Raw genomic sequence first — 18211 nt, 5'->3', positions numbered from 1 at the left:
AGCCGGTTCACACATCTCCGCAGCGGCTCCGGTGCAAATTGCACAGGAGTTCTGTGCATCTTTTGGTCCTTTTCAGCCAAAAATCCACCCTGAAATCGGATCTGAAGCGGTGAATGGGGATGCACCAGACTCCTGCTGTAAACTGGAGCATGCTGCAGTGTGAACCTAGCCTAAATATTACTTTCACCTTTTAAACCCCGTACACACAAGCCGAATGTGGGGAGACAACAGGCGGTTAGAAAACGGGCGGTACGTCAGTCTGTCTAAAAAAACAGCAGCCAACCAACTCCCGACCAATGAGGACACTAGTTCTGGAGACTTGGTGGGGTTCCTAGGGATTCCCTTTATTTGAAGGGATTTCTGCTCACTTCCTGTTGTGGCTATGGGGCAGGAAGTGGTGATATATCTATCCTATGGGACAAAGATGGCAAAAAAAACTGTTGGGTTATAACCCTCTCTTAATCTATCCAAAGAAAATAATCATTGTGCTTATAGTTCTACTTTAATGCTAATACAAAAAAACTTTTTAAGCCAGAATAATGTATAATGGTAGCAAATGAAGCTGGTTAACTTTAATCAAGTTTAAAATGGCCAAGAGACCTGGCTATTGTATAAAAGGTAAAGTTGAGAGTACGAACACATATTAGATATTTGTATCCCATGGCTAATAGGCGGCTACCTTCAGGTGATTGGACACTAGCAAAGCCTTTGAACGTTCCCTTATAACACTACCCCAGTCCGTATGACCTTGTCTTTTTTGCTTGATAATTTCCACCTGCCCTTTTGCCACGCTACAGGACAATTGACACCTAGGTTTCTGTATATCCTCCTTGAACACGATTGTCCCATTTATGCACCCTATTCTGTGAGAACCCCATAGGGAAATACCCTCATGGATGGCAATGGCAGAAACCAGGTTCAAGGCAATTGTGACAAAAGCTCAGTTAAATATAGCCGCAAAGAACCTTTTCACACTTGTACGACCTGAAAGTCGTCTGGCTTTGCCACGCCTTGAAGCAATGCCTGTGTAATCTTGAGGTCTGTGGATCTCAAGTCGTATCAAAGTCGGACCAAAGTAGTGCAGGTTCTGCTTTGAAGTCACACAGATATGAACGCTACTCATTGGAAATCATGGGGTACAACTTGTCATGAGACTTTGCAGTCCCAAGTCGCAGGACAAGTCGCACAAGTGTGAAAGGGGCCTTAGAGTAATCTTGCTTTAGTTTGCAGCACAGGGGGACCTGTTTTTTAACACTAGTCACTGCATCTGATTCTAGCTCCATCTCAGGAATGCAACCAGTTGCCTATCAAATAAAATCAGTATTTCTAAGATGACTAATGGCTTTAGTACAGTCATGCCTTTCCAGAGCCAAAAAGCACCAGGCTTCTTCTTCATCCTTCCGAGTAAGAAGTGAAACTACTTCCGTTAGGCCTTGTTCATGCCTAATGTGTGTTTTTTTTCAGAAATGCATTAGTTCATTTAACATCCCACTTCCTATGGGGCACGTTCATGGTTTTTGTTTTTTCTGCTGCATTTTTGGAAAGGGTCAAGGACTTTTTTTAAATGTAAAACTTTTTTTTTTGGTTTATTAGACTTTAATGGAGAAGCTGCAGAAAAGCATGTAGTGTGATTTATTTCTTTTTTTTTTCAGCGATTTGCATTTTTTACCCACCAAAAAAAAACAGTAAAGTTATCCCAATTTCTTTGCATAATGTGAAAGATGAAGTTCCATACGCTCGTGGAATGGCGTCAAAGTTTAGTACTTCAAAATCCCCATAGACGGCACTTTAACCACTTGCTTACTGGGCACTTAAACCACCTTCGTTCCCGGAGCAATTTTCAGCTTTCAGCGCTCTCACACTTTGAATGTTAATTACTCAGTCATACAACATTGTATCCAAATGAATTTTTTGTCCTTTTTTTCATACAAACAGAGCTTTCTTTTGGTGGTATTTGATCACCTCTGGACTTTTTATTTTTTGCGCTATAAATGAAAAAAGGCGAAATTTTTTGAAAAAAATTTTTTTTCTTAGTTTATGCGATAAAATGTAGCAAAATATTTTTCTTCATAAATTTTGGCCACAATTTATACTGCTACATGTCTTTGGTAAAAAATAACCCAAATTAGTGGATATTATTTGCGCTTTGTGAAAGTTAGAGAGTCTACAAGCTATGGTGCAAATCATAAAAAAATTATCACACCTGTTGTACCGGTGCCTATCTCATTTCTTGGGGCCCTGAACATGCCAGGAAAGTGCAAATACCCCCCAAATGACCCCTTTTTAGAAAGTAGACATTCCAAGGTATTTAGTAAGATGCATGATGAGGTTTTTGATGTTGTAATTTTTTCCCACAATTCTTTGCAAAATGAATATTTTTTTTTATTTTTTTTTTCCCCTCACAAAATTGTCATTGTAATAGGTTATTTCTCTCACATGGCATGTGTATACCACAAATGACACCCGAAAATACATTCTGCTACTCCTCCTGAGTATGGCGATACCACATATGTGGGACTTTTTCACAGCCTGGCCACATAGAGCCCCAATATGCAGGGAGCACCATCAGGTGTTCTAGGAGCATAAATTACACATCTAACTTGTTGACTACCTATTACAATTTTGAAGGCCCTGGAGCACCTGGACAATGGAAATGCCCACAAAGTGACCCCATTTTGGAAAGCTAACACCCCAACGTATAATCTATGAGGCATAATGAGTCTTTTGAACGATTCATTTTTTTCCAAACGTTTTTGGAAAATGTGGAAAAAAAAATGAAAACGCAATTTTTTTATGCAAAGTTGTCCATTTATAAGATATTGCCAACACATAGCCTGTACATAGCAACAATTACACCCCAAAATACATTCTGCTACTCCTCCTGAGTATGGCGATACCACATGTGTGGGACTTTTTCACAGCCTGACCACATACAGAGGCCCAACATGCAAGGAACACCAACAGGTGTTCTAGGGACACAGCATGCACATGACAAGAATTACACCCCAAAATACATTATGCTAAGCAAAGGGTAAACAAAAAATGTACCTGTGGTTTTAGTAGCGCAGTTGTCCACGGGACGATAGCACTGGTCCAGGCAGCAGGCAGGGACTTGGTCAGCAAAAGAAAATGCAATTGTCCAGGCAACAGGCAGGGATATTGTCCATAGTCACCACATGCATGATGGCATAGGTCCTACAGGCAGAAGTAGGGCCTCGTTCAGGACAGAATGGGGACAGGGGTAGAGGCTTCTCCCACCCAAATCTCTTTGAAGCCTCCGGGCAACCAGACCCTAATCTAGAATGAGAAAACAAACAATCGTTTTCTTCATCCAGAAAAACAATTCTGGAGCCCCTCACATGTGAGACCCCTGTGCTATGAATCCCACTAGTCCACTGGCAGGGTAAAAGATCAGTTCAAGAGGCAGGCAAAAAGAATGGTCAAACAGTCCAAGGTCAGTTCCAGATCAGGCAGAGGTATAAACAGAATCGGTAGGCATAAGCGTGGTCAAATAACAAGCCAGGGTCATAAGCAGAAGTATAAGGGGTGTGAAGGTAAATGGCAGGAAGGGACTAATAATTTAGTGAGGAATGGTAAATGCGGAAACAGTCAACTACGCAGAGGCCTGGTTGGGAAGGGCATTGGGCACAATAATAAGTGGTGTCTCTTCTCACTCCTCCTTTGGAGCACACCCGGCATTTCTTTTGACGTTTTTGGCCTGTTGGTCTGGGAGGGACTCTATCTGGGAAGTGGCGCTCGTAAAGACGGCTAACCACATCGGAACGAATGTTTGCTGGTGGGTTGCTGGGGTATAAAAGGGCAGTGGTGACTTCCTCCTGGTAATAAAGGTAGGATTTGGGTCTTGGAGTGGATTTCCGATAAATTACATAAGTATTATACATGGCCAAATTGAATAGGTAAATAGAAACTTTCTTGTACCACTGGTAAGATCTTCTCGTGGAAAGGTACGGTTCCAGCATCTAACAAAACAACAAAGTGTAGCGCTAAATATTAGGGGTGTTGAATATAATCGATGCATCGCGATTCGGGGGCCCCCGATTCGGCATCGATGCATGTGGCCCCAATAATCGATGTCGGGTGACGTCATCCCGACTTGCCCCGCCCCTCCCGGGAGATCGCTCCGAGCGCGTCTAATAAAATACCCATTTTGCATTAAATGCCGCTATAATACACTATATGGCCACTGCTGCATGTACTTTTTAAAATACACAGTGTTTCATACTTATATTGCTGTCTGTATATTCCGGAATCCTCTCATGTTAGCTCTGGCCCGCCTCTCACCTCCTACGTCTCAGCCCCGCCCGCCTCTCTTCTCATCTGATAGCTATAGTACAGTCGGTGGGCGGGGCTGAGAACTCCCACTGAAGTCGGGAAAGAGGAGAACGAGTGGTGAGAGGCGGGCCGGACAGGACAGTCACATGTGCGGAAATATAGAGAGCAGCATACACACAGAAACGAAGGTATGAGAAGCTGACTGTATATATTTAAAACAGCACATGCAGAAGTGGCCATTAAATGGTTTAGAACGGCATGTATTGCAAATAGGGGATTCTTAATTACAGCAGTATTCTTTCTCCTCCTCCATGTGCTCTATGTTGACATTTCTCTGGTGTCCTAAGTTCGCACATTCCATTGTGTTAACTCCTAGTGTGCTGGAATGTGCGAACTTGGGAAGCCAGGGAAATTTCAACACAGGAAAAACTTTTTCTAGTAGAAAAAAACACTGCGCAGAATACAGAAAAAGTGCTGCCAGGTACCAAAAATTATAGATACAAATTTAAAGCTAAGTGGAAAAAAAGGGGAGGTACAGCGCAAAAAACTAATGTAAAAATTGAAAACCTGCACATGAGGCGCAGGTTGATATGTTAGTGGTAATGAATTGATGACACTAGAAAAAACAAATATATATAATCAATGGTTATTGGATGTAACATATGAAGGATAAACCCAATAATTATGACATATAGCTGGGAAATCTTCAGATAGTGCAAGAAAAAATTCTCTCAACAATACGTGCCAAAAGATGAAAATCAACCAAAGAAATCCAAATAAATATGGTGACGTATGAGTGGGTGAAAAAAATCCACAAATAATGATCAAGTGAAAAGCTGTTGAATTATGGGTTTATCTTTCATATGTTACATCCAATAACTATTGATTATATATATGATTATACCATTGATTATATACTGGCAACATAATTCAACAGCTTTTCACTTGATCATTATTTGTGGATTTTTTTCACCCACTCATACGTCACCATATTTATTTGGATTTCTTTGATTGATTTCATCTTTTGTTACGTATTGTTGAGAGAATTTTTTCTTGCACTATCTGAAGATTTCCCAGCTATATGTCATAATTATTGGGTTTATCCTTCATATGTTACATCCAATAACCATTGATTATATATATTTGTTTTTTCTAGTGTCATCAATTCATTACCACTAACATATCAACCTGCGCCTCATGTGCAGGTTTTCAATTTTTACATTAGTTTTTTGCGCTGTACCTCCCCTTTTTTTCACATTCAAATTTCAACACAGACAGTACAGGGAACTTGCTGTGAATTATAATCCCTCCAGACCTCCCAGCAGCCACATTTGTATATTCCTGTACCCTGATGTGCACTAATCACTTTTTATAGTGGAGTTCCACCGCTTTTTAGTTTAGTAAAAGTCAGCAGCTACCAAAAGTGTAGCTGGTGACTTTTATTAAACCGACACTTACTTGTCCCACGGTCCAGCGATGCGACCGCACAGAGCCCCATACCTTTTCCCGCTCCTCTCCTCAATGCCATCATATCTACTGTGGGCACCCGGCCATGATAGCTTTCGGCTTCATGGCCAGGCGCGCACTGTGATCTGCCATTGGCCAGCCAAACTTCTGGGACCTGTGTCCCAGAAGATCGCTGGCATGGAGGGGCCACCTAGGGCGACAGGAGTCACCTAGGCAGCCAGGACAGGAAGTCCCACTAAAAAGAGGACCCCCCCCCCCCCAAAAAGGAGGAGTGCTTAAAGGAGAAGTTCCACTTTTGGGTGGAACTCCACTTTAAGGGAGTGAGGTTATTTTTATTTAAAAGCAGAGTTCAGTAAAAAAAAACATATTAAAAGTCAGCAGCTACAAAAAAAAGTATCTTCTGACTTTTAATAAAAAGACACTCACCTGTCCCACAATCCAGCGATGTTGCCACCCGAACACTCCATTCTGTCCACGGCGCTGGCAATACTTCTGTGGGCATCCGGCTGTGACAGCTTGCAGCTTCACAGCCAGGTGTACATGTCTCACTGCGCTGTCCTGCATAGCTGGGCAATCTTCTGGAACCTGTGATGTGTCTCAGAAGATTGCGGGGAGGAAGGGCCACCTAGGCGGCCCAAGCGGAAGTGAGAGCTCGTCGGTAATCGTGATGCATCGTGATGCATCGCCGAATCGAATCGAATCGAATCGTGGACTTGATAATCGCATCGAATCGTGAGACGAGTGAAGATGCGCAGCCCTACTAAATATACGTGCAAAAGGGAATGTAGAATTAAACCCTGTGAGGAATAATCAAAGTGATGATATAATAAAATAAAATCGTGAGTCCATAAAAAAGAGCTAGAACTTATGAGTGCAGTCTCTAATGTAAAAAAGTCCCAACAGTTGGTGAATCAATCAGCAGTGAAGTGATTTGTCATCATGCACATAAAGTGACAATCCGAAGTGTGTCCACCACCAGGAATGATTGGAGGCTTACCGGATTAAATGGACCCAAATAGGTTTACACCTAATGGATCATAAAAGCTCAAAATTGATGGTATCCAACTTCCAGAGGTGTCTTTAAATGGTATGCAGGAGAGAGAGATCCGATGCGATAAATTGGACGTACCAGGAGAAGGATATTCCCAATATCAGCTTATGATGTGTATTGATTTAGACCCAATAGGAGGTTCAAAATCTCAGCTCAAGGAAAAGGAATCTGAACAACATGGAGGAAAATCAAAGATCCCTGGGGGTGTTGTGTGTCGTCATCACCCTTACTTCGGCTGTACATCAAATAGCAGTGAGAGGAAGCACAGTGCTATTGATCCTATTGGGTCTAAATCAATACACATCATAAGCTGATATTGGGAATATCCTTCTCCTGGTACGTCCACTTTATCGCATCGGATCTCTCTCTCTCCTGCATACCATTTAAAGACACCTCTGGAAGTTGGATACCATCAATTTTGAGCTTTTATGATCCATTAGGTGTAAACCTATTTGGGTCCATTTAATCCGGTAAGCCTCCAATCATTCCTGGTGGTGGACACACTTCGGATTGTCACTTTATGTGCATGATGACAAATCACTTCACTGCTGATTGATTCACCAACTGTTGGGACTTTTTTACATTAGAGACTGCACTCATAAGTTCTAGCTCTTTTTTATGGACTCACGATTTTATTTTATTATATCATCACTTTGATTATTCCTCACAGGGTTTAATTCTACATTCCCTTTTTCACATATATTTAGCGCTACACTTTGTTGTTTTGTTGTATGTTTTTACAGAATTGATCTATTTCTGTTGTGTTGGCGGCCATATATATGTTTTTAAGTAGCGCGGTGTTATTTATACTGTTGGTATAATTTTTTTTACACGGTTCCAGCATCTGGTCGTTCAAGTCGACGCCCCCCATGAACTTATTGTAATCTTGAATACATTTCGGTTTCCGGATTTGCCCATTCCTCCTCCTGATGGTAACAAATGTGTTTTTGTGGATGGTAGAAAGAACGTACACATCCCTTTTGTACCTCCATTTCACGGCCAGAACTTCCTCATTGCGTACACTCGCCGTCTCCCCTTTTTTAAATTTTTTGGTGACAAGGCTTTGAGGAAAGCCCTTCCGGTTCGACCATACGGTGCCGCATGCGGGTGTCTTTTTTCTATAGAGGTTTCGGAACAGGGGCAAACTTGAATAAAAATTGTCCACATACAGATGGTATCCTTTCTCCATTAGTGGGTTTAGGAGTTGCCAAACAATTTTCCCGCTCGTCCCAATGTAGTCTGGACAATTAGGGGGGTGTAGCTGGCTGTCCTTTCCTTCATATACGTTGAAGGCATACGTATATCCGGTGGCACGGTCACATAATTTGTAGAGTTTCACCCCATAGCGGGCCCTTTTGGAGGGAATAAATTGCTTTATGCCGAGCCTGACGGGCATGTGATAGATGGGGCGTTTTGACCAATATGAACGTATTTCGTTTTTGTGGTTAAGTCCCATACAAAATACAAGGCCCAAAAATGTTTTGAATTCCTCCACTGTTACGGGTCTCCATTGGAAGGGACGGGCATAATAGGACGTGGGGTGACTGGAAATAAATTGTTCGGCATAGAGATTGGACTGGGAAACAATTGAGGCAAGCATGTCGTCTGTAAAAATTAGATGGAAAAAATCGATCGGGGCAAAATTTTCTGTGTCCACTTGGACTCCTGGCTGGGCCGTGAAAGGGGGAATGTTGGCTTCTCCTGAATTAGGAGGAAGCCACAAGGGGTACTGAAGGGAATAGGGAAGGCTGGCATGGGACCTACTGGTACGTGACCTTGCTTGACGAGGTGTTGCGGTTCTGGTGGATGAAACACGGGTGCTGGTGGATGGCACCACGGTGCTGGTGGATGGCACTGCCTCCTCAGCAATACGCCTTCGTCTGACGGGCGGACCCTCCTCCTCTTCATCATTCATCATCATTCATCATCATCATTCATCATCATCATTCATCATCATTCATCATCATCATTCATCATCATTCATCATCATCATTATTCATCATTATTCATCATCAATCATCATCATCATTATTCATCATCATTCATCATCATTCATCATCATCATTATTCATCATCATCATCATCATTCTTCCCCCCTCCTTCTTCCCCCCTCCTCCGTTCCACTGCTGACTACCGGCTCGTAGTCAACGTCAGATTCGGCGTCTGAATTTGCGGAGGAATCCGAATGGGGGAGCTCCCCGTTGCTCCCATCGGCCGCAATAATTTCATACGCCTCCTCGAGTGAAAATGACCGTTTAGCCATTGTTGTTGATGACACTGACGGCAAATGGCACGGGCAGATGGCACTGGCAGGTGGCACTGATGGCAGATGGCACAAGCAGGTGGCAGGGGCAGGTGGCACTGATGGCAGGGGCAGGTGGCACTGATGGCAGGGGCAGGTGGCACTGATGGCAGGGGCAGGTGGCAGGTAGGTGGCACTGGGTGATTGCACTGGCAAAGGGGGCACTGGCAGGGGCTGTTGGCACTGTAATCACGTGTTTTTCGCTCACTGTAACGAACTGTATCTGTTTTGTCACTCACTTTTGATTCTCTCCTCACACGCGGTCTGTGTGTGAGGAGAGAAAGCCGGCGATGAGAGATGATCTCATTTGTTTACATTTGAGATCATCTCTCATTGGACGGCTAGATCGAGTGCTGAATGGCCGCTGTGATTGGCCATTCAGCACGATCTGTGATTGGCTGTGTCCGATGGACACGGCCAACACAGTTTTTACCCGCGATTCGCGCTCGAGGGGACCCGCAGGAGCAGGTAAGTACAGGACGTCCACTTGACACTTCAGATCCGCGCTATAGACAAAATACGTCCACAGAGCGGATCTGAAGTGGTTAAAAAACATTTTACTGCTTACATGTTTTGAGTTAGAGAAGGTCTAGGGCTGGAATTATTTTTCTCGTTCCAACGTTCGCTGCAACGCCATGTGTTGTTTAAACACCATTTTTATATGTGGGCGGGACTTGCGTATGCGTTAGCTTTTGCGTGCAAGCACAGGGGCACTTTAAAAAATAACAAATAAAAAAAAAGCTTATTGTTAATTTTACTTTAACATTTTTAGTTTGACACTTTTTTAAAAAATACATTAAAAATTTGATCACCTTTTATTCCTATTACAAGGAATGTAAACATCCTTTGAAATAGGAATATGGCATTATCGGTCCTCCTTTGGGGTCAATAAGACCCCATATCTCACCTCTAGGCTGGGAAGCTGAAATTTTTTTTTTTTTTTTTTTTTTATCTCTGCCTCCCAGACGATGTGGCGCCGTTTGTTTAACCACTTAACCCCTGGACCATATTGCTGCCCAAAGACCAGAGCACTTGCGATTCGGCACTGCGTCGCTTTAACTGACAATTGCGCGGTCGTGCGAGGTGGCTCCCAAACAAAATTGGCGTCCTTTTTTTCCCCACAAATTAGGGGTGCAACGGATCAAAAAACTCACGGATCGGATCGATCCTCGGATCAGGAGTCACGGATCGGATCATTTTCAGATCAGCAAAAAAAAGACAAATCTTGTTACACCCACCAGAGTTTTTGATTTCACAGTTCTTCTCAACACAAAACGGAGCTTATGTGCTTAAATACAGTGTTTGGAAATCCGACATGTACGAAAGTGGTGTCACCAGATCCCTACTGTGACCTGAACTATCCCAATCATCAGATCCCTTTAGTGTCATTGATCGGCGGGCTGAGTGTCTAGTGAAAATCCCCCCTACGTGCTCAGTCCATACAGATCCCCCCCGATCGCCTCCTCTCTCTTCTCTGGCAAGCAGCAGGACGCCCGGTGCGGCGGCGGCAGCGGCTCCCCGTGTGGATTCCTCAAGGTGCAGCATGGAGAAAAAAAATAATATTTTTTGCTATAATAAATATCCCCAAAAAATATATAAAAAAAAAAAATTTGTCCTCCTCCGTTTAGGCCGATACGTATTCTACATATTTTTCGTAATTTTTTTTTCGCAATAAGCGTTTGATTGGTTTGTGCAAAAGTAATAGCGTTTACAAAATAGGGGGTAGTTCTTATGGCATTTTTATTTATTTATTTATTTTTACTAGTAATTGCGGCGATCAGCGTTTTTTTTTTTTTCCGGTACTGCGACATTATGGCGGACACTTTTGACACATTTTTGGGACCATTGGCATTTTTATAGCGTTCAGTGCTATAAAAATGCATTGGATTACTATAAAAATGCCACTGGCAGTGAAGGGGTTAACACTAGGGGGCGGGGAAGGGGTTAAGTATGTTCCTGGGTGTGTTCGAACTGTATGGGGGGGTGGACAGACTGAGGGAAATCACTGATCTTCTGTTCATACATTGTATGAACAGAAGATCAGCATTTCTCTGCCTGACAGGACCGGGAGCTGTGTGTTTACACACACAGCTCCCGGTCCTCGCTCTGTACCGAGCAATCGCGATCGTGCCCGCCGGGGGCGACGTAGAGCTACTGGCTCTTGCGCAGGGGAGCCGACCTGCCGCCGTAGAACTGCGGCGGCTGGTCGGCAACCAGTTAAATGCAGAGGCTGGACATGACATCATAACATTGCGCCCGGCCCTCTCTATGGTAAACATCCAGGGCCAGTGGATCCATTCTCCGACTCACTGATCGCATCGGTGAGTCGGTAGAAGCACCGGAGGGCAGTGGGAGGGGGGCAACGTCCCCTCTCACCACCCGTAAGAATGATCAAGCGGCTGACCAGCCGCTATGATTGTTCTTATGTTGTAGGGAATATCCGGCTGAAAAAGCCGATATCTGAATGATGCCTGTAGCTGCACCCATCAGTTGGCTATAGCCCCACAAAGTCCAGGACGTCATTTGACGGCCAGCCGTCGGCAAGTGGTTAAGGATTCTGCAGGCAGGAAATTTGGGATGCTCTTAAAGATTCTCTTTACTCTTGCAAGTCCATCCCTGCAACCAGCTATTATTGTAATTTGTCAAACCATGGGTAATAGCACTAGGGTGATGTACAATCAACAGGATCCTGTCTTTCAGAACTAAACTCTGGCAGAACACTTTTATAAGCATTGCTTTCAGCCTTGCTTTTCTTTGTTGATGCCCTCCTAGAACTTGTCATTTCACAAATTTCAAGAATGGTTTTCCGACCATATGCTCAGAATCTTATGGCTGTGAAAGCCTGGTCCCTTGAAGTTCGCTCTAAAAATGTCTTGTACATATACCCTTTGGACAAGGTTGTTTGGTGAGGCACTTGAGAAGATATGAAGGATGTCAAGGTTCTCCTTCCACAGCAGAAGCTTCATTTTCTTCCCTCAAACCAACCAAAATCTGCCCAAAGGCAATCGGATTTACAATTCACCCTAGACCTTCTCTTGTTCCATGGAGTAGCTGTTCGGTCCCTGTGGAGTGCAGGTTCAAAGGAATCTATCCAAACCTGTTCATGGTATCTAGACCTATTGGTGTGCATTAGTCCTATTCTAGATTTTTAAATACGTAATCAACTATTTTTGTGTTCCCAAGCGTTGCATGGAATCTGCAGGGTCTGTTTTTGTCTCTCTAAGATGAGAATGACAGTACTTGGCATCAGTAGACATTTAATATGCCTACCTCCATATTCCCATTTGCCTACCTTATAGGCACAATCTGTGCTTCACAGTAGAAGATAAACACTTGCACTTTGTCACACTGCCATTTGGCCTATCCTCGTCACCCAGAGTATTCCCAAAGGTACTTGCAGGTCCAACCCTGTCCTAAACCATTGCCAGTGTCCAATCATAAAGGTAGCAACTTGTAACCTAGGGTCTATAAATATCCAGCCTTTGTCCTGTGCTCTACTCCAAGATATGGAATTTTACGGGTCAATTTCTTTTGATTTTTGCCATTAAATATGTTGGAGGGAATACCAAAGTCTCAGATGGATATAAGGCAACTAGCATTTTGTTAAGTCTGATATACTTTATTGATGTGTTATGCAGCAGACTAATATACCACCTGCTTTATAGCTGCAAAATGTAAATTTTTTGTACTCTCCTTGCAATTGTTTTTCTACTTTGTCTGCCAAGGAGGAAGACGTCTCGCAGGCATCCAAAAGGCAGAAAATGAGTAATGAGCAGTATGTGGAAGATGTGGTGGAGGAAGCAGAAGAAGCACCTGACGAAGCGGAAGAACAACAAGGTTCTGCCAACAATACTGAAGAAGTAATGCACTTTTCTTTCTATTTTAAACAAGTAACTAGAAATATTTCTTGCATACATGACAGGTCACAGAGGATTTTATATACGTATCTACTCTTGCTACCTTCAGGTAAATGGACATGGCCAAAAGAGAAAAAGGCAGAAATCTCTGTCCATTATCTCTCCAAGCTCAGCTAAGTCTCAGTTTTGTGCCAGTATTGGAAGGTGATGTATGTACCTACTTGTCTCTCTGAATATTTTATTTTTTCGATGAAAGAAAGGAGAACAAAGAGTGGTACATCCTAAAATAAGAGGTTTTAATACTGTAGGAGTGGAAGGGACTCAGGGAGCGCTAAATGTCCATGGGTTCGAGGCGTAAATTACTTGTCTTGGGTGCTGACAACCCACGCTACCAAAATAATTTTACTGTTAGGGGTTCCCACAACTTGGGAAATTTTATCAAGGGGTCACGGCTAGGATTTTACCGATACCGATACTAGTATCGGTATTGGGACCGATACTGAGCTTTTGCGAGAGTACTTGTACTCGCGCAAATGCTCCCGATGCTTCCCCCGATACTTGCCCCCCCCCCCGCCGAGAGGGGGCTGAGAGCGAGCAGAGCAGTCCTCGGGTATGGAGGAGAGGAGACCTGCTGCAGCCTAGTCCCCAAAGTGAAAGCCAAGCCCCCCGCCGCTGCCGACATCTAGTTGATCAGCACGGGCAACACAACAGCTTTCATTAGAATAGCTGTGTTCCCCGCCGCGCCTCGTCATGTATAGCCCCTCCCTCTTGTCCGGGCACTTTGATAGACAGATCACCTGTCCCAGGATTGGACAGGCGATCTGTCTATCAAAGTGCCCGAGCAAGGGGGAGTGTCTATACATGACGAGGCACGCCGGGGAACACACTGCCTTTCAAATGAAAGCGGTTATGTTCCCTGTGCTGATCAACTAGATGTCGGCAGCGGCGGGGGGGCTTGGCTTTCACTTTGGGGACACATGGCTGCATTTGGGGACACATGGCTGCATTTGGGGACACAAAAAAAAGTGGTATCGGGACAACCATAGTCACGGCAATAGAAAGGTAAGGTACCCTGAAGTAGAGAGTTGATCAGGTTATGAGCACCATATACACCAAACTTTGGTACATTTATCAACGGGGTATATTTTGTGTTCTCTTTTAATGTGAAACATTTATATTGACACAAGGCTTTCACCTGGAGCAGATTTTTGTTGTAGCCTGGGCTATATATCGTATTTATCGGGGTATAGCGCGCACCCCTAATGTGGACCCACAATTCCTGTAAAAAGAAAATGTAGTACGTACAGTTTTGGTGTCTTGCGCGGCGTCCATCCGCGGCCTCGTCGGGTCCGGTGTCCGTCTGCGGCGGTGTCCTCCCGGCTTCTCCCGCGCTGTCCCCCCGTCGAATCGCCGCTTCCCGCGCTCAGTTTGAATGCCTGCGCCGACATATACCGAGTGCAGTACACTCGGCTACATTCGGCCAGGCTCGTGCTCACGCTCTGTGACGTTTATGCGTGAGCACGAGCGAAGCCGAGCCTGGCCGAATGTAGCTGAGTGTACTGCATTCGGTATATGTCGGCGCAGGCATTCAAACTGAGCGTGGGTATCGGCGTATAACGCGCACCCACGATTTTCCCCTTATTTTAAGGGGAAAACCGGGCGCGGTATACGCCGATAAATACGCCGTATACGTCGATAAATACGCCGTGAAACAGTGTTTCCCCGAAAATAAGACACCGTCTTATATTTATTTTTCCTCCAGAAATCACACTATGGCTTATTTTCGGGGGATGTCTTATTTCTTTTACCGGCAAGTATGGTACAACAATCTATATTTATTCAACTATCCCCTGGTGTTTGTGTGGGGTGAGAGACTGTTGCTGGTCAGTGCTGGGGAGAAGCTTTACTTCTTCCCCTGAGTACAGAGCGTCCTCACTTCACTGAGGAGACTTTTTACCTTCACCTGACAGGGGGAGCCGACCTTACCGTATTTATGGGGCTGCCGACACCTCTCCGGTCACTTGGAAATCCCGTGGAGCAGATAAGAAGCGCTGCACGACTTCTTTACAGCTCCTGAGCTCCGCACCAGTACAGTACGCCTATCACGTCTTGTTTTCCCGCCCGCGCCGCTACGCATACGACACGCCATCACTACGTCTTATTTTTGGGGATTCGACACGCCATCGCTACGTCTTATTTTCGGGGGGATGTCTTATATTTCGATCTTGCGTCGAAATCCCGCTACGGCTTATTTTTGGAGTACGTCTTATTTTCGGGGAAACACGATTATATATATATATATATATATATATATATATATATATATATATATATATATATATATATATATATATATATAATAATATAAAAAATTTTTTTTTTTTTTTTTTTTTTTTTTTTTGCAAAAGTCCTAATTTTCCCGGTTTTCAAACAGAATCCCTCTTTTTTATATTTTTCCTCATAGGCTTTCATTGAATCTCAAGAATTTCCCCCAGACATAAAGGAGGAGTCGGATGAGGATGAAGAAGGCGGTGGTCGTATCCGTTTCAAAACAGAACGAAAGAAAGGGACCATTATCCGGCTATCAGATTTTCGCAGTGAAAGGCGCAACATTCCAGATACTTTGGGTAAATGCTTTTGTTTCCTTTGTTTGTTTTTTGTTTTTTTTCATGTGTGCCCCCCCCCCCCTGCATATTTTTTCATTGTCAACAGCAGTGGGTCCTTGATTAGGATCCTTGTGTGTGTTTTTTGTTTTCTCTTCCGTTCATGGACGGACACAGCAGCCTTTGACCTTAGGGTTATATCTGCTTCCTTCCAGGAGAGTTAGGCAGAAATACAGCACTTAAAGTGTTAACAACTTTTCTTCAGTGCAGCTCCTCCCAGGGGGCGTGGTTCCCTGGGTATAACTCGCACCCTGCTCTAGCAGCCTCAGTTTTTTTTTTCTCTGCCTAATGTCAGGAGAGGACAGGCCCTCTAGAGTGCTGTACTCTGGAGATTTTTTGCAATTTTTTTTATTTTTTTTTTGCCTTTTATTGTTTTGTTCCTGCATTTTTGGATCCTGAGATTCTTCTATCAACTGCCGACTGTGTGACAGGCTGGGTCTTGACTCTTGTAGTCCCCCATGTTCGGCCATCGAGCGTGTGCCGGCCCTCAGCTCAGCTTTGGGTCATCCACGACAGGCCCCATTGCTCCAGGGGCGCCGGCGTAACGACTTTTCTGTATTCAGAAAGCTCGTTACGCCGACTGCAGCCTAAGATATGACTGGCATAAGGCTCTTATGCCGTCGTATCGTAGGCTGCATTCTTACGATGGCCGCTAGGTGGCGTTCCCGTAGTGGTCAGCGTAGAGTGTGCAAATTGCATACTAACGCCGATTCACAACCGTACGCGCGCCCTACGTACGCAGTTTACGTCGTTTAGGTTCGTCGGGTTCCGCGTAAGGCTGCCCATGCTATTAGCAGGGGCAGCCAATGCTAAGTATACCCGTCGTTCCCGCGTCGCGATGTTTGAAAATTACGTTGTTTGCGTAAGTGAATCGTGAATGGCGCTGGACGACATTTACGTTCACGTTGAAGCAAATGACGTCCTTGCGACGTCATTTGCCGCAATGCACGTCGGGAAAGTTTCCCGACGGAGCATGCGCACTACGTTCGGCGCGGGAACGCGCCTAATTTAAATGATCCACGCCCCCTACGGGATCATTTAAATTACGCGCCCTTACGCCGGGCAGTTTTAAGGAGCGCCCGCGCAAATTACATAGCTACTGCTTCATGAATGAAGCGTATCGCAGGTAATTTACGGAGGCGCAGCGTTAAAACGGTACGCTGCGCCTCCGTAAGAGGGCGCAATTCCTACCTGAATCCAGCCCACTGTTTTTTTGGGCTTTGTTATTTTGCAAAGTCTGACTGCTTACATTACTGGTTAATTAGATAATTGCATGTTATACTGGAAATGTGCTATTGTGAGTGAATGAGGGAGATCGGATCTAGTGCAATAGTGTAAGCATTTCAGGTTTTTGAGAATCAAATAGTGTACTTTGTGCATTTTAATTTTGCCTTGTAATGTTTTCTAGGCAGTAACATGGCCATATACATTTAGTTGCTCATTGAGAAGCAGCAGTGTGTAGATATGCAATGTTGAAATTGACAAGTTTGAAACCACATATTTAAGGGTTAGTGAGCTATTAGAATCTTTGTCTTGATTGTTTTAGATGCAGAGATCAGCTTGGGCTGCTGAAACGGTTCAGGATAGGACAAATATTGATGCTGTCTTTGCAGACTGGTAAAGATTCTTCTTTAGCAACATATAAGTAACAAAGCTAGTTGGATTATCTTTTATTCCCTAGCTGTGATTTCTTTGTGTTATCCATTCAGTATTGTTTAATTTCCGGGCTGTTTTAAAATCATTAAAATGTAATTTTTACTTTTAGGTTTAAGATATTAACCAGGGCAGCTTAATGTAATTACAACGAATCGGTAGTGAGCTAAAGTGAATATATCTAAACACAGACATCTTCGCTTCTCCAAGCTCTGCATTTTTCAGTGAGTGGTTGATCAGCCCATTCCCCTCATAAGGAGGAGAGGAGACAAAGTACAGTCTGCCCAGTTTTTTTTTTTGTTTTTTTTTTTACCCTATTCCTCTCAGATGCCCTTTTTATAGGCTACAAACCCTCAGCAAGCCATGGCCCTTATGCAAGCAGCGACGTGTCAACGGGTTACAAGCTGGAATTTTGCTGCTTTCCCCCTCTACACTATGTGCTCAAGGGGGTATCTTCAGAGCCTCCAAAAAAAGCAGTTTTATATTCAGCTCTGGAAACGCTTCTGTGTCGTGGGTTACCGCACCCCAACTGGAAACATGGATATTACTACTTCTATTTTGACCTGTTTACAGTTCTCAAGCAGAGCCGTCTGGCCTATTCTAGACCTTAACCACTTCCCGCCCGGTCAATAGCAGATTGACGTTCTGGAAGTGGTTCTGAAATCCTGACTGGACGTCTATTGACGTCCTGCAGGATTTCATCCCGGCGCGCGCCCGTGGGGGCACACGGCGATCAGTGATGCGGGGTGTCAGTCTGACACCCTGCATCTCCGATCTCGGTAAGGAGCCTCCGGTGGAGGCTCTTTACCACGTGCTCAGCCGTGTCCAATCACGGCTGATCACGATGTAAACAGGAAGAGCCGTTGATGGCTCTTCCTCACTCGCGTCTGAGTGAGGGCACTGACTGGCAACATGGATCCATCAG

The 18211-nt window shown here is 44.2% G+C and overlaps 1 protein-coding gene across 7 annotated transcripts in view; it reads left to right on the top strand.

Annotated features, from left to right (window-relative positions):
* LOC120940093 (RNA-binding protein 33-like) overlaps positions 1–18211 on the top strand; it is an 85829-nt gene that overhangs the window by 41744 nt on the left and 25874 nt on the right. For 4 of the 7 annotated variants that reach the window (XR_005749388.1, XM_040352711.1, XM_040352712.1 and 1 more), the window contains exons 4-5: positions 12839–12973; positions 15435–15597. Coding sequence is in view for 5 of the 7 variants with exons in the window: in XM_040352711.1 (XP_040208645.1) it covers positions 12839–12973; positions 15435–15597 (298 nt within the window). In the remaining 2 variants the exon portion in view is untranslated. The other 3 variants (XR_005749389.1, XM_040352714.1, XM_040352715.1) reach the window with 2 other exon arrangements.

This window comes from Rana temporaria, chromosome 5 (genome assembly GCF_905171775.1).
Source record: "Rana temporaria chromosome 5, aRanTem1.1, whole genome shotgun sequence".
In the NCBI taxonomy this organism is placed as follows: domain Eukaryota; kingdom Metazoa; phylum Chordata; class Amphibia; order Anura; family Ranidae; genus Rana; species Rana temporaria.
The sequence above is the reverse complement of the archived record's forward strand: the minus strand, read 5'-3'. Positions and strand labels throughout refer to the sequence as shown.